The following is a 14,636-nucleotide window of genomic DNA, read 5'->3' on the forward strand; positions in this document are numbered from 1 at the left end:
CTAATAGCGGCTCCTCTGTTTTCCGTATATGGTGTGTGTGTTTCATTCATACAAGCAGTGGCGGAGGCTGACCTGTGGCTGCCTACTACCATCGTGTTCTGTTGGTGAATCCCTGCTCTGTGGTATGATCCTTTCAATACGTTGTGGATATTTGCCTTTGCCTATTGTACCTACTGGTTGTAGTTGTCGCCGTATCGTAGGCATGTTAACGTCAAGCAATCGAGTAAGAGTGTCCGTGTCTTTCCTGATCAGCTTGCGGCATAATGCTGATACAGTATATATCATTCCGCACCAAATGCACATCGAAGCGCCCAACGCCATGACCAACAACCACTATACAAAGCAGCGAATCAATAGTAAACCGGCAACGGAATACTGATCCATCAAACTATAATGACCTCCTAGTCATCTTCCACATCCCGTCTCTTTTTCGTCACCCATACATAATAGCCGCGTGGCAAAACGCCCAACCTTATTATAGTACTGCATAGCTTCGACTTGACTTGAAACGCAGGAGTCGCTGCACCTGCCTTGCATGTATACGAGACGCCAAAGAACAATCTAGGTCGTAGTAGCCATGGGACATAAAGAAGCTTGCCACAATGCCCTGAAGTCAAATGGATCGTACCGGCTAGACGACTGCACATAGTGCATCGTATCCTCATAGTAACGTACAAATAGTACGGTATCTACTGCCTATCACTATTTCCTTCCAGGCCGAGACGAAACATTGCAAGCCATCGGGTGGTTTTGACGTCAAAGCTAAAGTATAATAAATCACTCGTCATGCTTGGAGTAAAGTACCCCGAGGCTTCTCCGTCCACCATGAGTCCTAAGAGACAATTGGATTACATAACAACAGCCCGGATGGTCTAGTGGTATGATTCCTGCTTCGGGTTTTGAAATGCAGGAGGTCCCGCGTTCGAATCGCGGTTCGGGCCCGTAATTTTTTATCTTGCTTATTTTCGTACTGTCACATGACTGTGGGCATGTGACCTTCGTTTGCAGTTGCCCGTTTTGTGTGTTATTCTATTCGCTCTCGTACGACGGTGAGATTTCTGTGGTAACAGCACATCTGCCTAGTCACATTTGTATCCGCGTATTATACATGCTCATGGTAGGATATGATAAGTTAGCCCGGATGGTCTAGTGGTATGATTCCTGCTTCGGGTCTTGAAATGCAGGAGGCCCCGCGTTCGAATCGCGGTTCGGGCCCTACTCTTTTGGCATTTGTTTTTTGGCTGGCTTTGCCTGTCTTCCTTGCATGCGACCCAGTTCGCGTGCCCCTTTTCCTTTCTTTTTGCAAACTGAAACCATTTGTTCAGTGCACTGCCACCCTACGGTCATTTTTCATGGTCGTACTCTAAATTTATTCAAAGTCTATCTCCTCCAATCGTTGTGTTACTCGCAGAAAGGAAGCTAGCGTGCACTTGATCCAAGTGTATCCTGCTGGTCTAGATTCATGTATGAAACCTTCATCTTGCTACTCAGTATATCTGTATATAACCTTTTTCGGTAGTAAGGCTCCTTTTGGTTGTGGACATAGCTCACTTCTCGGGGTTATACACGGTTATCTACCGGAGCCTGCTATGTTGAATACTAGAACATCATGGCACCACACTATGTCTGACTTTTAGATTTGGTGGCTGATATGAAACCGTGAAGAAAGGCCGAGCGGGATGAGCGTCAAACATGCAAGTAGTAGAAAGGCGCCGAGACGATCAGAACACTATCTATCCTAGCTTACTTTTCGACTATGGCCTTGGTCTGACGATGGCAACAAATCTAAGATTTTCAGGATCATCTCAGAGTTCAGCCACGCCTATTATCGTGTGGGCCTACCTAGGTAAGCACTACGTTCGTGTTCGTGTTATTCAAGATTTGCCTCGAGGGGACCGGACGATCATGCATAGGTTTAGACTTTAGATAGATAGGTAGACAGGTGAAGGAAGATGAGTGGAACCGTGAAATTAGCAATGAGAAGAAAAAAGTTGAGTGGGTATCTGCTGGCAAACCAGAAACTCAAATTGCCCGCCAGAACTAGTAGGAAATCAACATCAACATGCATCAGTGATCGTGAGAAAATTGCAGCGCATCCCAGGTAGAAAGGTAGGCAGAGAGATAGGTAGAGTTAGCCCGTTGTTGCTCAGACTCGAGAACTAACTTTCCTTGAGTAGATAGTAATCATGTCCAAACCGGCAATAATTTACAAGTGATTCATAACGACGAAAAGTGTACCACAGATTGATGGAACGGGGGGGGGGGGGGGGGGTGGACGATCGATGACTGGAAATGGAACAATCTCCAGACAGATCAGGCATCCACGGATACTGTCGGACCAGGAATGGGGAATGTGGCCGATTCCCTGGCCTCCAGCTCTGGCGATTCGGCCCCCGCAGCCTTCCCATTCATTCGATCGAATTCCAGTGTTTCAGCTAGCTCTGCGGCCATTGGATCCAAATCTTCCTCTTTGAGACCGGTGGCAAGTGCCACCAACTTGCGATGGACATCGAACTTGGTGCTTACACCTGCATCGGCCGTCTGTTGGACAAGATCCTTCACGGCCACGCGGCGAGCCTTTTGAGCAGAGCACAATTGACGGGCCATATGGTATGTGCGAAGCTTCTTGTCCTGGTCATCTTCCGTATCTTCCTTCTCGGGCACCGGCGTTGATGCGATCCTCTCTCTGAGGCGAGCCTGGTGAATTTTCTCTAAGAGCGATTCGTAGCTACCCCTTAACTGTTCGTAGCGGTCAAGCTGCGTGTCGAATGACTCTTCTTCGGCTTCTTTCGCCATCAGCATACCGACCTGTTTCTGAATCTTTTGTCGATCTGATTCAAGTTGTGCATACAGTGCCTCCGGATTCGCAACATCGTCTGAATCCTGCTGGTTTGCCTTGGAGCTCCCATAGCCGGCGGTGAGTTTCCTGTTCGCCTCGGCCATGATAACGCCGATCTTTGACATTAATGCCGAGGTAGCCGGAGAGGAGTCCTGCGGAAGGCTGGGAGGCTGGTGATCCGATGTGACAGGTGCTGTGACATCAGGATCCAGTTGATCATTACCCATCGTGATAGACGAAGGGGGGAGAGGAGCGTCGCGTTCATTAGGTGCTACCCTTCGGACGATAGCTGAGGCTGCCTCGCCTTTGTTGTTGATAAGATCACCAGCTCGCGGACACCGCGCGAGTAGTAGGTCAACCAAGCGGAACGCGCCATTTCGTGCGGCAATCAGAGCGGCAGTGTCCCCATTCTGATCTTGACAAGACAGCAATAGATCAACTTCCTCAGCTGAAAACGTAACGCGTAGCTTGTCTAGCAATACTTCGCAGTAATATCGCGAGCTCTTCCATTTTCCTTTGCTCCGAGTAGTTTCTGCTATGTGATGGAATAGAGTAGCACCGAACCAGTCTCGGAATGAGACTGTCTCTAACAGAAGCTCTAGTAGCGGTGGAAACGTTCTCTTCTCATAGTTGTTCGTGAACAGCACGGCACGCACGAGGGGTGTCTCCTCCTGTTCAGAAAGAGCTTTAATATTTGCCCCTCTCCGTAATAGATCTCTCACAATCTCCAAGTCACCCATGGCGCATGCCCAATGGAGAGCAGTGTTTCCGGAATCGTCAATAGCGCGGTCGACTTGGAAGTTGGCGGGCGGTTGTGGGGGAGGAATACGTGTAGCTTCCGGAGCATCCCCTACCGTCATGAAATAGTCCAACAGCTGATCACCATAGAGTATATGTTCCTGCTCAGTGATTGAGATTGCTGGGGCCTCGTTTATCCCACGCTTGCGCTTCCGTGTGTATGTACCATTTTGAGACATTGCCATAATCTCTTCGTCCGCAATCATAGATGACGACTCAAGCGTCGCCTGTTCTAAAGATTCATCCTCGTCGAATCCTTGGCTCATTTCATAGGGCTCATAGGGATGATAGGCGGGCGGTGCCATACTCCGATGCGGTTTTACAGCACTGACAACCTCTTCATTTGCGACCGTCTTATTCGTCTTCTTTGGGGCTCTGGGCTTCGATGAGGCTGCAGTGGTATGTTTCGGAGCAGGTGGTGGGCTGCGATCTCCAGCGACGTAGTCGAATATTGGCCTTAGCTTGTCGATTATGTTATTGCGCTCAGCGAGCAGACGGCCCTCAGGAAGCGGAATCCATGTCCCTGCACATAGTTATAGCGCGATGCGATCCTGGGGACGCTAATAATCTTACCCTGATATTTTCCATAGCCACCTTGCACCTTTTCATGAACCCCTTTCTGCACCTCGCGTTCCAGGATGCGAGTCCTCGCAGGTTTGTCAAATCCGGCAACTTTCAAAATATGTGTAGCATTGATCCAGTCATCAGAACGTCTTCGCATGACACTGTCGCCGTCGAGTTTGAACTCGTAAACCGGTACCTAGCCACCAGTGTTAGACTGCTGTCATAAGCCTGCGCACGGTGTTGTTCAACACGCCTGAAAGGACAAGGTCTTTGCGGAACAAAAGAGGACAAAATAAAGGAGTACTCACACTGCTATAAGTAGCAGAGTAGACTTTGGAGAAGTCCACGGCCGCCATGATGTGCCTCTTCTGTAAGCCGACTTGATTCTGCGAGGTTCCGTACAACAGTAGGTTGTTTCCTAGCGGCGTCGCGGCTTTGACACGAGGAATTAGGAGCCTGAACTTAGCTACCGCAAGGCATCAATTTCAAGAAGTATATGTTGCCTTTCTAATCACATGAATCTCAGTAGAAAGCGAGCCGGGTTGGTCGTAGCCCAGCAGCATCTAGCTCGACACGCGATGGATTGCAGGGCTGGATAAGACGCGCTCCGGATACGTTGACCGCGTAAAGTGGATTTGGATGCGCTAATCCCTTCGTAGAAGCAGCAGCACGTGATATCACATGACTTATCGTCCGGAAGGAACGACGACTGCGGATAGCTGCAAACCTCACTGCCCAGTCGCCTATCCTTGGAATAACCTTCAATTGAGTCACCCCCTCGTGCCAAGATGACTGCCGCCGAGTCCGTGAAGAGTGCCGTTGGGCTTGCGGATAACACCGGTATGTAATTGTTGCCATTGGTGTCTGATACGACGGACGGCAGTGGCGTGAAAGTCGGCACCGGACGTTTAACGACTAATGCTTGTATTTAGCTGCCTCCCGTCAGGAAATGTCGGATGCCCGTCTTCCCCTCCAGTACCGCGACTCTTGCGCAGGCCTCCTGATCCCATTGAACCGCTGCCGACAGCAGGAGTACTACCTTCCTTGGAAGTGCGAGGTGCGTTAGCTTCACTCGAGTTTACCCATGGATTAATGTTCAACTTGTCGTATATATAACTAATGCCATGCTCCTTTCCACCCAATAGGATGAGAGACACAGCTACGAGAAGTGCCAATACGAGGAGTTCAAGAAGCGCGTTGCTAAGATGGAAGAGCTCCGCGCCGCTAAGGGTGGTGCCCGGAGCAACTAATGATACCACAAATATCGGCACGGCATTCGAGACGAGCGAAGGAGCGGGTTATGTACATAGAGATTCGAGATTGTTTGTCCATGCACCGACATTGGCGTTGGGAATCATCCAAGACTAGGCTTGCTATCACCACAGCTGCAAAAACCAGAACGGTTGATCGGCTAACCAGTAGCATCAACTGTACTCCGGGGGTTATTTGACTCTCCGACGATGCCTATGAGGACTGGGTGTCGAGATTGTTAGCCACCCTGCTTCGGAGAGATAGCACAGATTCCTTCAGGCCCGAGGGGGACTGAGACCTGTCCCACTCTCCGACTTTGCAACATGACGAGAGCGTTGAATCGCTAAGTAGGATTACCGTTAAGTGTTTCAGACTTTGTCTGCCAGTGTAGAAGAGATCACACCTCGATGGCAGCCAGATGTAAATCCGGTCATAGCGCAACCCCTGGAGACAATAATGGATGTGTGAAGAGCTGCCGGTATTTCTCCAATTGGTAAGGATGTCCTCCGTGCCTCTAATCACGGACCGCTTAGAGACAAATGACCATCTATAATAATCTGCTTGCCCTCTATACACTTCGGCGGCCGCGGAGCAACTGATAGCAGATATCACATGACCTGTAATCCTCCACGCTGCTTAGAAATCGGCGGCATTGATAATCGCCGAACGCTGCTTACTGCCCCGCCCGGCCTACCAGAAATGGGGGGAATAAGTTTCCCGGCCACCAATAGGCGATTGAGCTTTTGAACCCGAAGGTTCGACAGAATTTCTTAAAGTCGGCAGGACCAGTATTTTAATTGCCTTTCTTTCAGTCAGTGTCTGCTGCCGTTGTTGTCTGTGTATAGCTGTTCCAGGCGTGTTTTGAAGTCACAATATTGCGTGCCACTGACGTTGGCTTGTTCTGCCGTGGCTCGGGGATACTGCCGGGAAAGTTCCCCTCATCTCCGCGGGGTCTCTGAATGGCCTGACCTTCGAACCTTTACTTCACCCAAAGCCACAGAAATCATTGGAACCTCAGGCTGGGAATTGCAATCAAAATTTCCAACTGTCTGGTGTTGACAACATGGGCTTGCTGTAGGTGGAGCGTGCTGGGTCAAAGCCGGGTTTCATTGATGCGCAAAAACTGACATTGGCCGTTCCTTCAGAGCGCTTGGGACGGCTTTGGACTGGCCAGAAGCCAAAAAGAGGGCAGACCAGGTTCGCAAATGGGGAATTGAGGTAAGTCGATTGATCTCGTGTTGATTTCTCGTGATCATGTACTCTTAGCCAATGTTCTTTTCTGACTGAGATAGCAATTACTTGCCAATTGGCATAGAGCCAAAGGAAAGGAACGGAATGCCCTTCTCTGGGGTGACGAGGTAAGTCGCAAGACCCCGACAGACTTATGATTTACTTCTACTAATTGCTCATTCTTCGTTAGGTCGAGTATCTCGTCGTAGCAGTCGACGATGAGATCAAAAAAGCCCGCCTATCTCTCGCTCAGGCTGATATCCTCAAGTCGCTCGCTGAGGACGAAGCATCATGGAAGGAAGGAAATTCCTCTGCATCTCAGAATAAGGAACAGTGAGTTTGGACTGGTGTTTGGGGGAACCTGAGAAGAAAATTGTTGACGGATTCTAGTGAGGGTGAGGAGCCACCTCATTTCCACCCTGAATTTGGCCGATTCATGCTGGAAGCCACGCCGGGTAAGCCCTGGGGCATCGACTTCAAGGATCTACTCAAAGTAGAGTCCAACATGAAGTGGCGGTAAGTTTGTGGTTTTCCGGGCAAGCAGTAACGTCTCTAATGAACGTATAATAGACGTGAGGTTGCAAAGGCTCATATGGCACCGAATGAGAGTCCTATCACTCTTACCACATTCCCTCGCCTGGGCACAAAAGACGATTATATTCAACCTTACTATCCCCCATCAGGTCCCGCCTTGCGATCTCAATTCGTTCCCGACGAAATTGCTAACCCCCATATAAGATTTCCAACCTTGGCAGCCAATATCAGATCAAGGAGGGGCCGGAAAATCGAGCTAAACGTGCCAGTCTATAGAGACAAAAACACGCCTGATCCCTTTTTGGACCCAACAGTGGACTATGACCTCCACAACTGGCCCGAGGATGATGATGTCCGAAATGGCGCAGCTAAGGAGGGTCATGTTTACATGGACGCCATGGCATTCGGCATGGGGAGTTGCTGTCTCCAGATAACTTTCCAAGCAAAGAACATGACAGAAGGGAGGAAGTTGTACGATCAACTGAGTCCGCTGGGGCCTATCCTTTTGGCTCTCACCGCTGCCACCCCGATATACAAGGGTTTCCTTGTTGACACAGATGTCCGTTGGAATCAAATCAGCGGGGCTGTTGATGACCGGACGCGGGAGGAACTTGGCGAGCTTGTAAGGCTCCACTTTCCTGTATTGTTTGTTCCTCAACCTCAAGAACTCTATTAACATCATGCAGCCCCTGAAGAATGATAGATGGAGGATTCCGAAATCCCGATATGCTTCGAACTCGACATATATCTCGCAAGACCCTAGATTACGGAAGGAATATCTGGATCCCGATCTTATCATCGACCAAGACATCAAGAAGCGATTGATGGATGATGGCATGGATGACCTTCTAGCGACACATTTTGCGCACCTGTTCATTCGGGATCCACTGGTCATATTTTCGGAAGATCTCGAGGAGCTTGACTTGAACAAAGCAGATCACTTCGAGAACCTGCAGTCGACCAATTGGCAGCATATGCGTTTCAAGCCACCGCCTCCTGACAAGGATGATATTGGCTGGCGAGTCGAATTCCGTTCCATGGAAATCCAGATGACCGACTTTGAGAACGCCGCCTTCAGTATCTTTATCGTGCTTGTCACTCGTGCGATCCTGAGTTTCGACCTCAATTTCTACATCCCGATTCAGCGCACGACGGAGAACATGGAGACTGCGCACCTCCGAAATGCAGTTCTGGAGCAAAAGTTCTACTTCCGCAAAGATCCTTTCTCGCGTCGCAGGCCGAACCAGCAATCACCAAGTGGTAGCAATGTCTCCTCTACCACCACGTCTGCTCATAACACGCCACCGCCATCTCCGCCACTGCACCCAGTGGAGTCGGAGTATGATCTTATGACGATTTCCGATATTATCAATGGTTCCCCTGATGGATCATTCCCTGGATTAATCCCGCTCGTCGAATCTTACTTGAACAGTGTCAACGTGGATGTTGAGACACGTTGTTCTCTGGCCAGCTACCTTGACTTAATACGTAAGCGTGCGAACGGTACCCTTTGGACTGGAGCCAAATGGATCCGTGAGTTTGTTGCGTCACATCCTGGGTATAAGCATGACAGTGTCGTTTCCGAGGAAATCTGCTACGACTTGGTAAAGGCTGTGGATGAGATGACTGTCAAAGAGGGCAAACACGGAACAGTTGGGTGGGAGCTTCTCAGAGGCAGAAAGAATTAGATGGCCGAAGAAGAATATTGTTGCATATAGATGTAGATAGCGTGCAGTCATTTTTCTACAGTGAAGTGAGCATAATTAGAATTTCTTTGTCAACTGACTGAATTGGTAAGTCCCCAAGGACATCCAAGAATACTTATTGGACACAGTAAATTCGAATCTCGCTTCTCTTGATGCTTATCGATGATATTCCTTCACGTTCCTCCGTGGGCTCCGCAAAGGGCCCGCATCTGACTACCATGTGATCCATACATGAACTACTCGACTTTCCTTTCTTAATTTGTAACCGAACACAGCCCCGTTTCTCCATAGGTTCAAGCTCATCGACCTCGTCATAGGTATCCCTTTGCTCCTGACTACTATGGTAACAACATCTTTTCTTCCTCTGTTGGCTGTCGACATGAATCAGCTAGCCCAGTCACTTTCCATACACCATTGACTTTATGAAGAATGAAAATCTCAACGCCCACATGATGCACGACCCCATTGATTTTTGCCCGAAAAGGTGCCCATACTGCAGCCATGTTTCCGGGAGAGTATACCTTGACCTCTGGATCCCAGATGCGCTCGTCAATTTCGTCCTGAATCCTTGTCACTTGCTCCACGAAAGTCCCGATGGTACAAAAGCGAGGAAGAGTTGGTGATGGTGGCCAAACAGACATTCCTCCTGCCCGAACACAGTATTTCTCAAAGTCAGCGGGGTTTTTGGTCTTCAGCGCATTCAAAAATCCCTGAATGACGGCCATCACAGATTCAACTTCGTCGGAAGGTTTGGGCAAGCTTGTCAGAGCGACCGCTTGATTGGGTATAATCCAATGCATACTTGATGCCTTCGAAGAGGGGATTGTGTCGATAGATGTGCTGCAAACTCTTAACTCGTCACGACAACTATATTTGGATGAGAAAAATCCCGTCTTGTCTAACACACCTGGGAGAATTCAAACAGAGTCCAGAGTTCAGTATGTTGCTTCCCTTTGTCCCAGTGTACTGGCATGATATGCAGCTTACTGGTATGACAAATTCTTAGGTTAAGAGTCATCGAAAGGCTTTGTCTTTTAGGAATTCGGCAGTAAGATCATAAACCGGCAATCAGGCCATGGCCTATTGAATAAGACACTGCATCAAACCAAGCGGCATTCGCAACAGAGCCTTAGATGAAATAGGCCTGTAGTGGCGATACTTTGTTATAAGACTAACAAGCCAGCTGAACGTGCTACTGTTACAATGCCAATGATGGGCTTGTTCCACGAATATACCCCTCGCTCCCGTCAGTGCGTGGGAAAGCCATTGGGAGCCTCCGCGTTCTGCTGTGAGCATCTATCGAACTTTTGGACCGCAAGTCAACGAAGCAGCATAAACTTTCCATGTCTGGCCACATTCTGCTTCGCACCATCGGTGTTGATGGGGCTTTTCGGAATCAGGCCCATTAGGAATAGAGTGAGCTCAGCTCATATGCTTGTCCGACAGGACACCATGATTCATCACACCCTTCTCAACATGACCCCTCGTGCGACTCTAGCCTTGGTGGAGAAGTTCTCGACTGGGCCCATTTCTGTCCGTGTGCAACGATGAGAGGGCCTTGCACCTAGACGAGCTAACATCTATAAGCAAAGCGATTTCTCGTCTAGTGTGATTACAAAGCCAGCCTGTGTCAATGATCAGAGTGTAGAGGACTCCCTTATGCTGTTGGCATAAGAACAGGAGAATTTTGCCTAATATGGGCCACCTAGGTAAAGTGGATGAGATCAAAGCGCCATTCTGTGCTTAAACAAGCATCTATTATTCATCTGCCAGTTTTGGGTACTGGCGGTCAAGTGATCCGCATGCATCTTTCTTTCTGGTTCCCGCCTGCTATTCCCATCATCCACAACACCTCTCTGTATCGCGTCTGCATTTATCGCGGTCTGCTTCAACGTGTCAACTCGATCAGGCTACATCCATTCTCTTTAACCCGGGTGTAGCCCAAGTAGATTCTTTGCGAGCATCAAGTTGGCCTATTGCGCCGGCATGAAGTCCGTCCACGTTGCCACAAGCTCACCATGAACTGTGCTCATCCAGCCGTCGCGTGAAAATACCTTCCAGAATGACCCCATACAACTCACACACTCCGGCAAAATAATCGGTATGTCTACAAACCAAGACTCGGCACTTGGGCGCCCTCAATCTGCCATTATGACCATGAGGTCATCGTGCCCAGCCGTGTCCTATGACTCTATAGCTCCACAATTCGCCCGACAGTCCTACCAGGAGCGAGTTATCATATGGCGGTTGAGCCTTCAGTGCCGTTGTTCCCCGCATTCTTCACCCGATATTCAGCCGGCAGAACCTGGATGACAGACCCCACTATATTGCATCGAGTGCAAGATGGCATGGACTAAATTATCCGGGGTACATTCATCCTTGTTCCCCCACACATTGGACCCTTTCCTTATAATGGCCGCCCCGGCAAACCCCCAATTGCTGTCTGGGTCAGCGCAGATAGCAAATTTCTCGTCTGTTCAAAGATGCCAAAGCTTGCTGTTGCTCTTCTAACGTTACTTGCCGTGGGCAATGCGGCGCCAACAAACGTGGTCCGTTCCACGGCCAGTCCTACGGCCCAGGTTCGCAACGGCACATATGTCGGAGTGACAAATACCCACTATCAGCAGGATTTCTTTCTGGGAATGCCATATGCTCAGCAGCCTTTAGGTGACTTGCGCTTCACGGTACCTCAGTCCCTCAATGAAAGCTGGGATGGAGAACGCGACGCAAAGGAGTATTCCAACATCTGTGTAGGATACGGAGTGAGTGCGCAAATCTTTTATCAGAGCCAGACCATTCTAGCTGAATCCTGGCATTATCAATACCATCTAATGGGAGGATCTGTTAGACCGATTCGATTTGGTATCCACAGTCCGAGGCGTGTCTAACCTTGAATGTCATCCGTGATTCTTCTGCAAATGAGAGCTCGAAGCTCCCCGTGGGCGTTTGGATACATGGCGGTGGTTTCTTCGAGGGATCCAGTGCTGACCAGCGCTACAACATGTCCGCGATTGTTGCTAACTCCTATAAAATCGGTATGTCAACGTCTGCAGTTGTGGAGTTGGTCTGACTTGGGACACTTTCATTGTAGGGAAGCCATTCATTGCTGTCAGCTTAAACTATCGCCTTTCGGCATGGGGGTTCTTAAGCTCCAGTCAAGTCTGGGGCACTGGCAATACCAACCTAGGCATCAGGGACCAAAGGCTAGCACTACATTGGATCAAGGAGAATATTGCGGCCTTCGGAGGAGACCCAGATAAGATCACTATCTGGGGCGAGTCCGCCGGAGCGATGTCCGTTGGCTATCACCTTGCAGCATACGGCGGCAGGGACGACGGACTCTTCCGTGGAGGGATCATGGAATCGGGAGCGACAATCTCGGCTAGTCCAGCCAACTATACAGGGTACCAAGCGCTCTATGATGAGCTCGCGGCTCAAGTTGGTTGCTCCGATGTAGTAGACTCGTTGCAGTGCCTGCGCGAAGTTCCATTTGAGAAGTTGAACGCAGCTCTCAACACCACCAGTGGCAATTCGGAGTTCAATTTCGGGCCCGTCATCGATGGGGATATTATCAGAGACTGGGGTAGCCTCCAGCTAGACAAGCATGAATTCGTCAAAGTCCCTATTCTTGCGGGTACCAATACCGACGAAGGGACAGCCTTTGGGCCCACGGGAATCAACACGACCGAGGAGTTCTATGCATATCTAACAGGTACGTATGATGCTCAGTCGGAATCCTAAGGATAATCCCAGGGCAGCAAAATGGGCTAATCTCACGTGCAGATGGCGAATCTGGATTCCAGCTACCCCCCACGATCGCCCAGGAAATCCTTCAGCTCTACCCCGATGATCCAGCACAGGGCATCCCCGAATTTCTTGGGGACAGTCGAGTCCCGTCCATGGGCTACCAATGGCGGCGCACCTCTGCATACGCAGGGGACTATGTGATGCATGCCAACCGGCGCCGACAATGTGAGGCGTGGACGGAGGCCTCGACAACGGCGTACTGTTATCGATTTAACATGCGAGCAGCCGATGTTCCTATCATATCTGGTGCCACCCATTTCGAAGAGGTTGCCTTTGTGTTCAACAACATTGCAGGCCTTGGGTATCATTACGGCAAGCCGTTCGCAGGGATGCCCGAGTCCTACGTACAGCTAAGCAATTTGATGACCAGCATGTGGGCATCGTTCATCCATGATTTAGATCCTAATTCGGGCATCAAGGACTCAGATGTACAGTGGCAAGCGTACGGGAAGGATCAGCCGGTTGATCTGGTGTTTGATGCGAACGTCACGAGCTACAGCTACATGGAGCCAGACACGTGGCGAAAGGAGGGGATCGACTATATCAATTCCGTGGCCAACGCGTACTGGCGATAAGCTTCATGCTATCGAAAACAACATGTGATGAGGGAGCGTGAGAGTTATTTGCCTTCCACTCGATGTTACATGCGAGAGGCAAAGTTAAGGCAAACAAGGAGGGTCAAGGGGGGTGCAAGCGCATCTAAGTCGGCCACGGTAGCTGTTCGACGGTTCCCTCGTTTAGAAGCAAATACAGATGCCATACTTCATGCAACCAACCCAGAACTGGTGTAATCCAGTATTTTCAATCGGACGGTAGATCGGTTCCAATTTGTAAAAAAGCAAGATCCTAGCGTTACGATGGAACCAAAAAGCCTACACATACGAATATTACGGATTCCAAATTACCGAAAGCCCGTATGACAAAACCATTAGTTATCAGTTAGTTAGTTAGAAACTGCCTACTTAGTCAATCGTAGCTTGGTCCGATGTACCTGCGAGGGCCTTTATAAGCCAAGCCAACGGCCAAGATATGGAAATAACCAAGAGGGAACCACCGGTGCCCTCCAAGCATCAAGAACTTAGGGGAAGAAGAAAAACCTCGAAGCGATAAAGGAGTCCTATTTTTTTTAATCGTTTCTTTCTATTCCTAGAGAGGGAGGAGACTCGGCGTTGATCGTCAATTAGCAGTGTGTTCCCCGACCCGAGTGCAGTGGTGTCGTCTATATCCGGACCGTCGGGGACATGATTATCATACGATCCATAACCAAGTCCTCAATTGTACTCCGTACGGCCACCAAAATCAAGATGCAAATCTTGAAGAAAGCAAAGCAAAAAAAGTAACAATGATAAATGGAAAATGAAAAATCCAAGCTCGGCAAGTAAAAATTTCCCCCTGGTCTTGTTAGTATTTCCTCCCCCACCTATTGGAGAACCGGATTCACCAATGATAGCGGATCCCCAATTTTGACATCGATGGGGACCCATCTCTTCTCTCTCTCCCCGTGGCTGTCATGGAGGGGGAGAAGAAGGAGGGGTGGGAAAGCAGGGGGAGGAGCTGTCATATCCTTTCCTATTGTGGATAGGCCAGCCAGGGGTCTCTCCTCCCTCGGGGTCTATTCTCTCTCTTTCGCTTTTCTTCTCCAACACTCCGGTGTCCTTCAATCGGCGGGATCGGAGAAAAGTCAGGGTGGGCAAGAATTGTATTATTCATTTGATGGTATGGTTTTCCAAATGAAGAAGAGGCGTGAGAATCTTATCCAGAAAATCTATCTCCTTTAACCGGGTCCCATCCCATCGATTCGACTAGTTGATCTAAACGAGGGAAAGTATGCGTGTTCCAGAACAACCACTGGGTTCGACATTTTTATTTTTTCTCAGTTATTCTTTTTGCAAAGTCGGTAAAAATTA

The 14,636-nt window shown here is 49.3% G+C and overlaps 5 protein-coding genes and 2 non-coding genes across 7 annotated transcripts; 5 read left to right on the forward strand and 2 right to left on the reverse strand.

Annotated features, from left to right (window-relative positions):
• Positions 1–861: 861 nt before the first annotated feature.
• Positions 862–941, forward strand: ASPBRDRAFT_t33. Its single transcript has one exon. It is a non-coding gene; the product is annotated as a tRNA-Pro (tRNA).
• A 194-nt stretch (positions 942–1,135) lies between these two features.
• On the forward strand, positions 1,136–1,215 carry ASPBRDRAFT_t34. Its single transcript has one exon. It is a non-coding gene; the product is annotated as a tRNA-Pro (tRNA).
• A 1,098-nt stretch (positions 1,216–2,313) lies between these two features.
• Positions 2,314–4,557, reverse strand: ASPBRDRAFT_115589 (putative APSES transcription factor; the record flags this gene model as incomplete). Its single annotated transcript, XM_067616913.1, has 3 exons — positions 2,314–4,160; positions 4,211–4,397; positions 4,510–4,557. The coding sequence occupies 3 exons, from the start codon at positions 4,555–4,557 to the stop codon at positions 2,314–2,316; spliced, it is 2,082 nt and encodes a 693-aa protein (XP_067483112.1).
• Positions 4,558–5,132: 575 nt separating this feature from the next.
• ASPBRDRAFT_38188 (NADH dehydrogenase [ubiquinone] 1 beta subcomplex subunit 7) lies at positions 5,133–5,928 on the forward strand. The gene is made up of 2 exons (XM_067623890.1): positions 5,133–5,258; positions 5,347–5,928. The coding sequence occupies exons 1-2, from the start codon at positions 5,151–5,153 to the stop codon at positions 5,449–5,451; spliced, it is 213 nt and encodes a 70-aa protein (XP_067483113.1). The 5' UTR covers positions 5,133–5,150; the 3' UTR covers positions 5,452–5,928.
• A 279-nt stretch (positions 5,929–6,207) lies between these two features.
• Positions 6,208–9,147, forward strand: ASPBRDRAFT_38189 (glutamate--cysteine ligase). The gene is made up of 7 exons (XM_067623891.1): positions 6,208–6,526; positions 6,598–6,670; positions 6,745–6,810; positions 6,873–7,015; positions 7,073–7,198; positions 7,253–7,838; positions 7,903–9,147. Exons 1-7 carry the CDS (start codon positions 6,516–6,518, stop codon positions 8,902–8,904), a joined length of 2,007 nt encoding a protein of 668 aa, XP_067483114.1. The 5' UTR covers positions 6,208–6,515; the 3' UTR covers positions 8,905–9,147.
• Positions 9,062–9,917, reverse strand: ASPBRDRAFT_38190 (uncharacterized protein). Its single transcript, XM_067623892.1, has one exon. The coding sequence runs from the start codon at positions 9,720–9,722 to the stop codon at positions 9,261–9,263; it is 462 nt and encodes a 153-aa protein (XP_067483115.1). The 5' UTR covers positions 9,723–9,917; the 3' UTR covers positions 9,062–9,260.
• Positions 9,918–10,939: 1,022 nt separating this feature from the next.
• On the forward strand, positions 10,940–13,652 carry ASPBRDRAFT_384652 (uncharacterized protein). The gene is made up of 4 exons (XM_067623945.1): positions 10,940–11,684; positions 11,771–11,957; positions 12,014–12,634; positions 12,706–13,652. Exons 1-4 carry the CDS (start codon positions 11,406–11,408, stop codon positions 13,302–13,304), a joined length of 1,686 nt encoding a protein of 561 aa, XP_067483116.1. The 5' UTR covers positions 10,940–11,405; the 3' UTR covers positions 13,305–13,652.
• Positions 13,653–14,636: the final 984 nt, after the last annotated feature.

Source organism: Aspergillus brasiliensis, assembly GCF_001889945.1.
Source record: "Aspergillus brasiliensis CBS 101740 unplaced genomic scaffold ASPBRscaffold_2, whole genome shotgun sequence".
Lineage (NCBI taxonomy): Eukaryota > Fungi > Ascomycota > Eurotiomycetes > Eurotiales > Aspergillaceae > Aspergillus > Aspergillus brasiliensis.

What these genes read in the sequence shown, in the direction of transcription:
- ASPBRDRAFT_38188 (XM_067623890.1), top strand. Translation starts at nt 5,151, where the DNA reads ATGTCGGATGCCCGTCTTCCCCTCCAGTACCGCGACTCTTGCGCAGGC. An exon ending in ACCTTCCTTGGAAGTGCGAG is followed by an intron (nt 5,259 to 5,346) that starts GTGCGTTAGCTT and finishes TCCACCCAATAG; the next exon opens with GATGAGAGACACAGCTACGA.
- ASPBRDRAFT_38189 (XM_067623891.1), top strand. An exon ending in TTCGCAAATGGGGAATTGAG is followed by an intron (nt 6,671 to 6,744) that starts GTAAGTCGATTG and finishes TGACTGAGATAG; the next exon opens with CAATTACTTGCCAATTGGCA. An exon ending in CCCTTCTCTGGGGTGACGAG is followed by an intron (nt 6,811 to 6,872) that starts GTAAGTCGCAAG and finishes ATTCTTCGTTAG; the next exon opens with GTCGAGTATCTCGTCGTAGC.
- ASPBRDRAFT_38190 (XM_067623892.1), bottom strand. Translation starts at nt 9,722, where the DNA reads ATGCATTGGATTATACCCAATCAAGCGGTCGCTCTGACAAGCTTGCCC.
- ASPBRDRAFT_384652 (XM_067623945.1), top strand. Translation starts at nt 11,406, where the DNA reads ATGCCAAAGCTTGCTGTTGCTCTTCTAACGTTACTTGCCGTGGGCAAT. An exon ending in ACATCTGTGTAGGATACGGA is followed by an intron (nt 11,685 to 11,770) that starts GTGAGTGCGCAA and finishes AGGATCTGTTAG; the next exon opens with ACCGATTCGATTTGGTATCC. An exon ending in TGCTAACTCCTATAAAATCG is followed by an intron (nt 11,958 to 12,013) that starts GTATGTCAACGT and finishes CTTTCATTGTAG; the next exon opens with GGAAGCCATTCATTGCTGTC.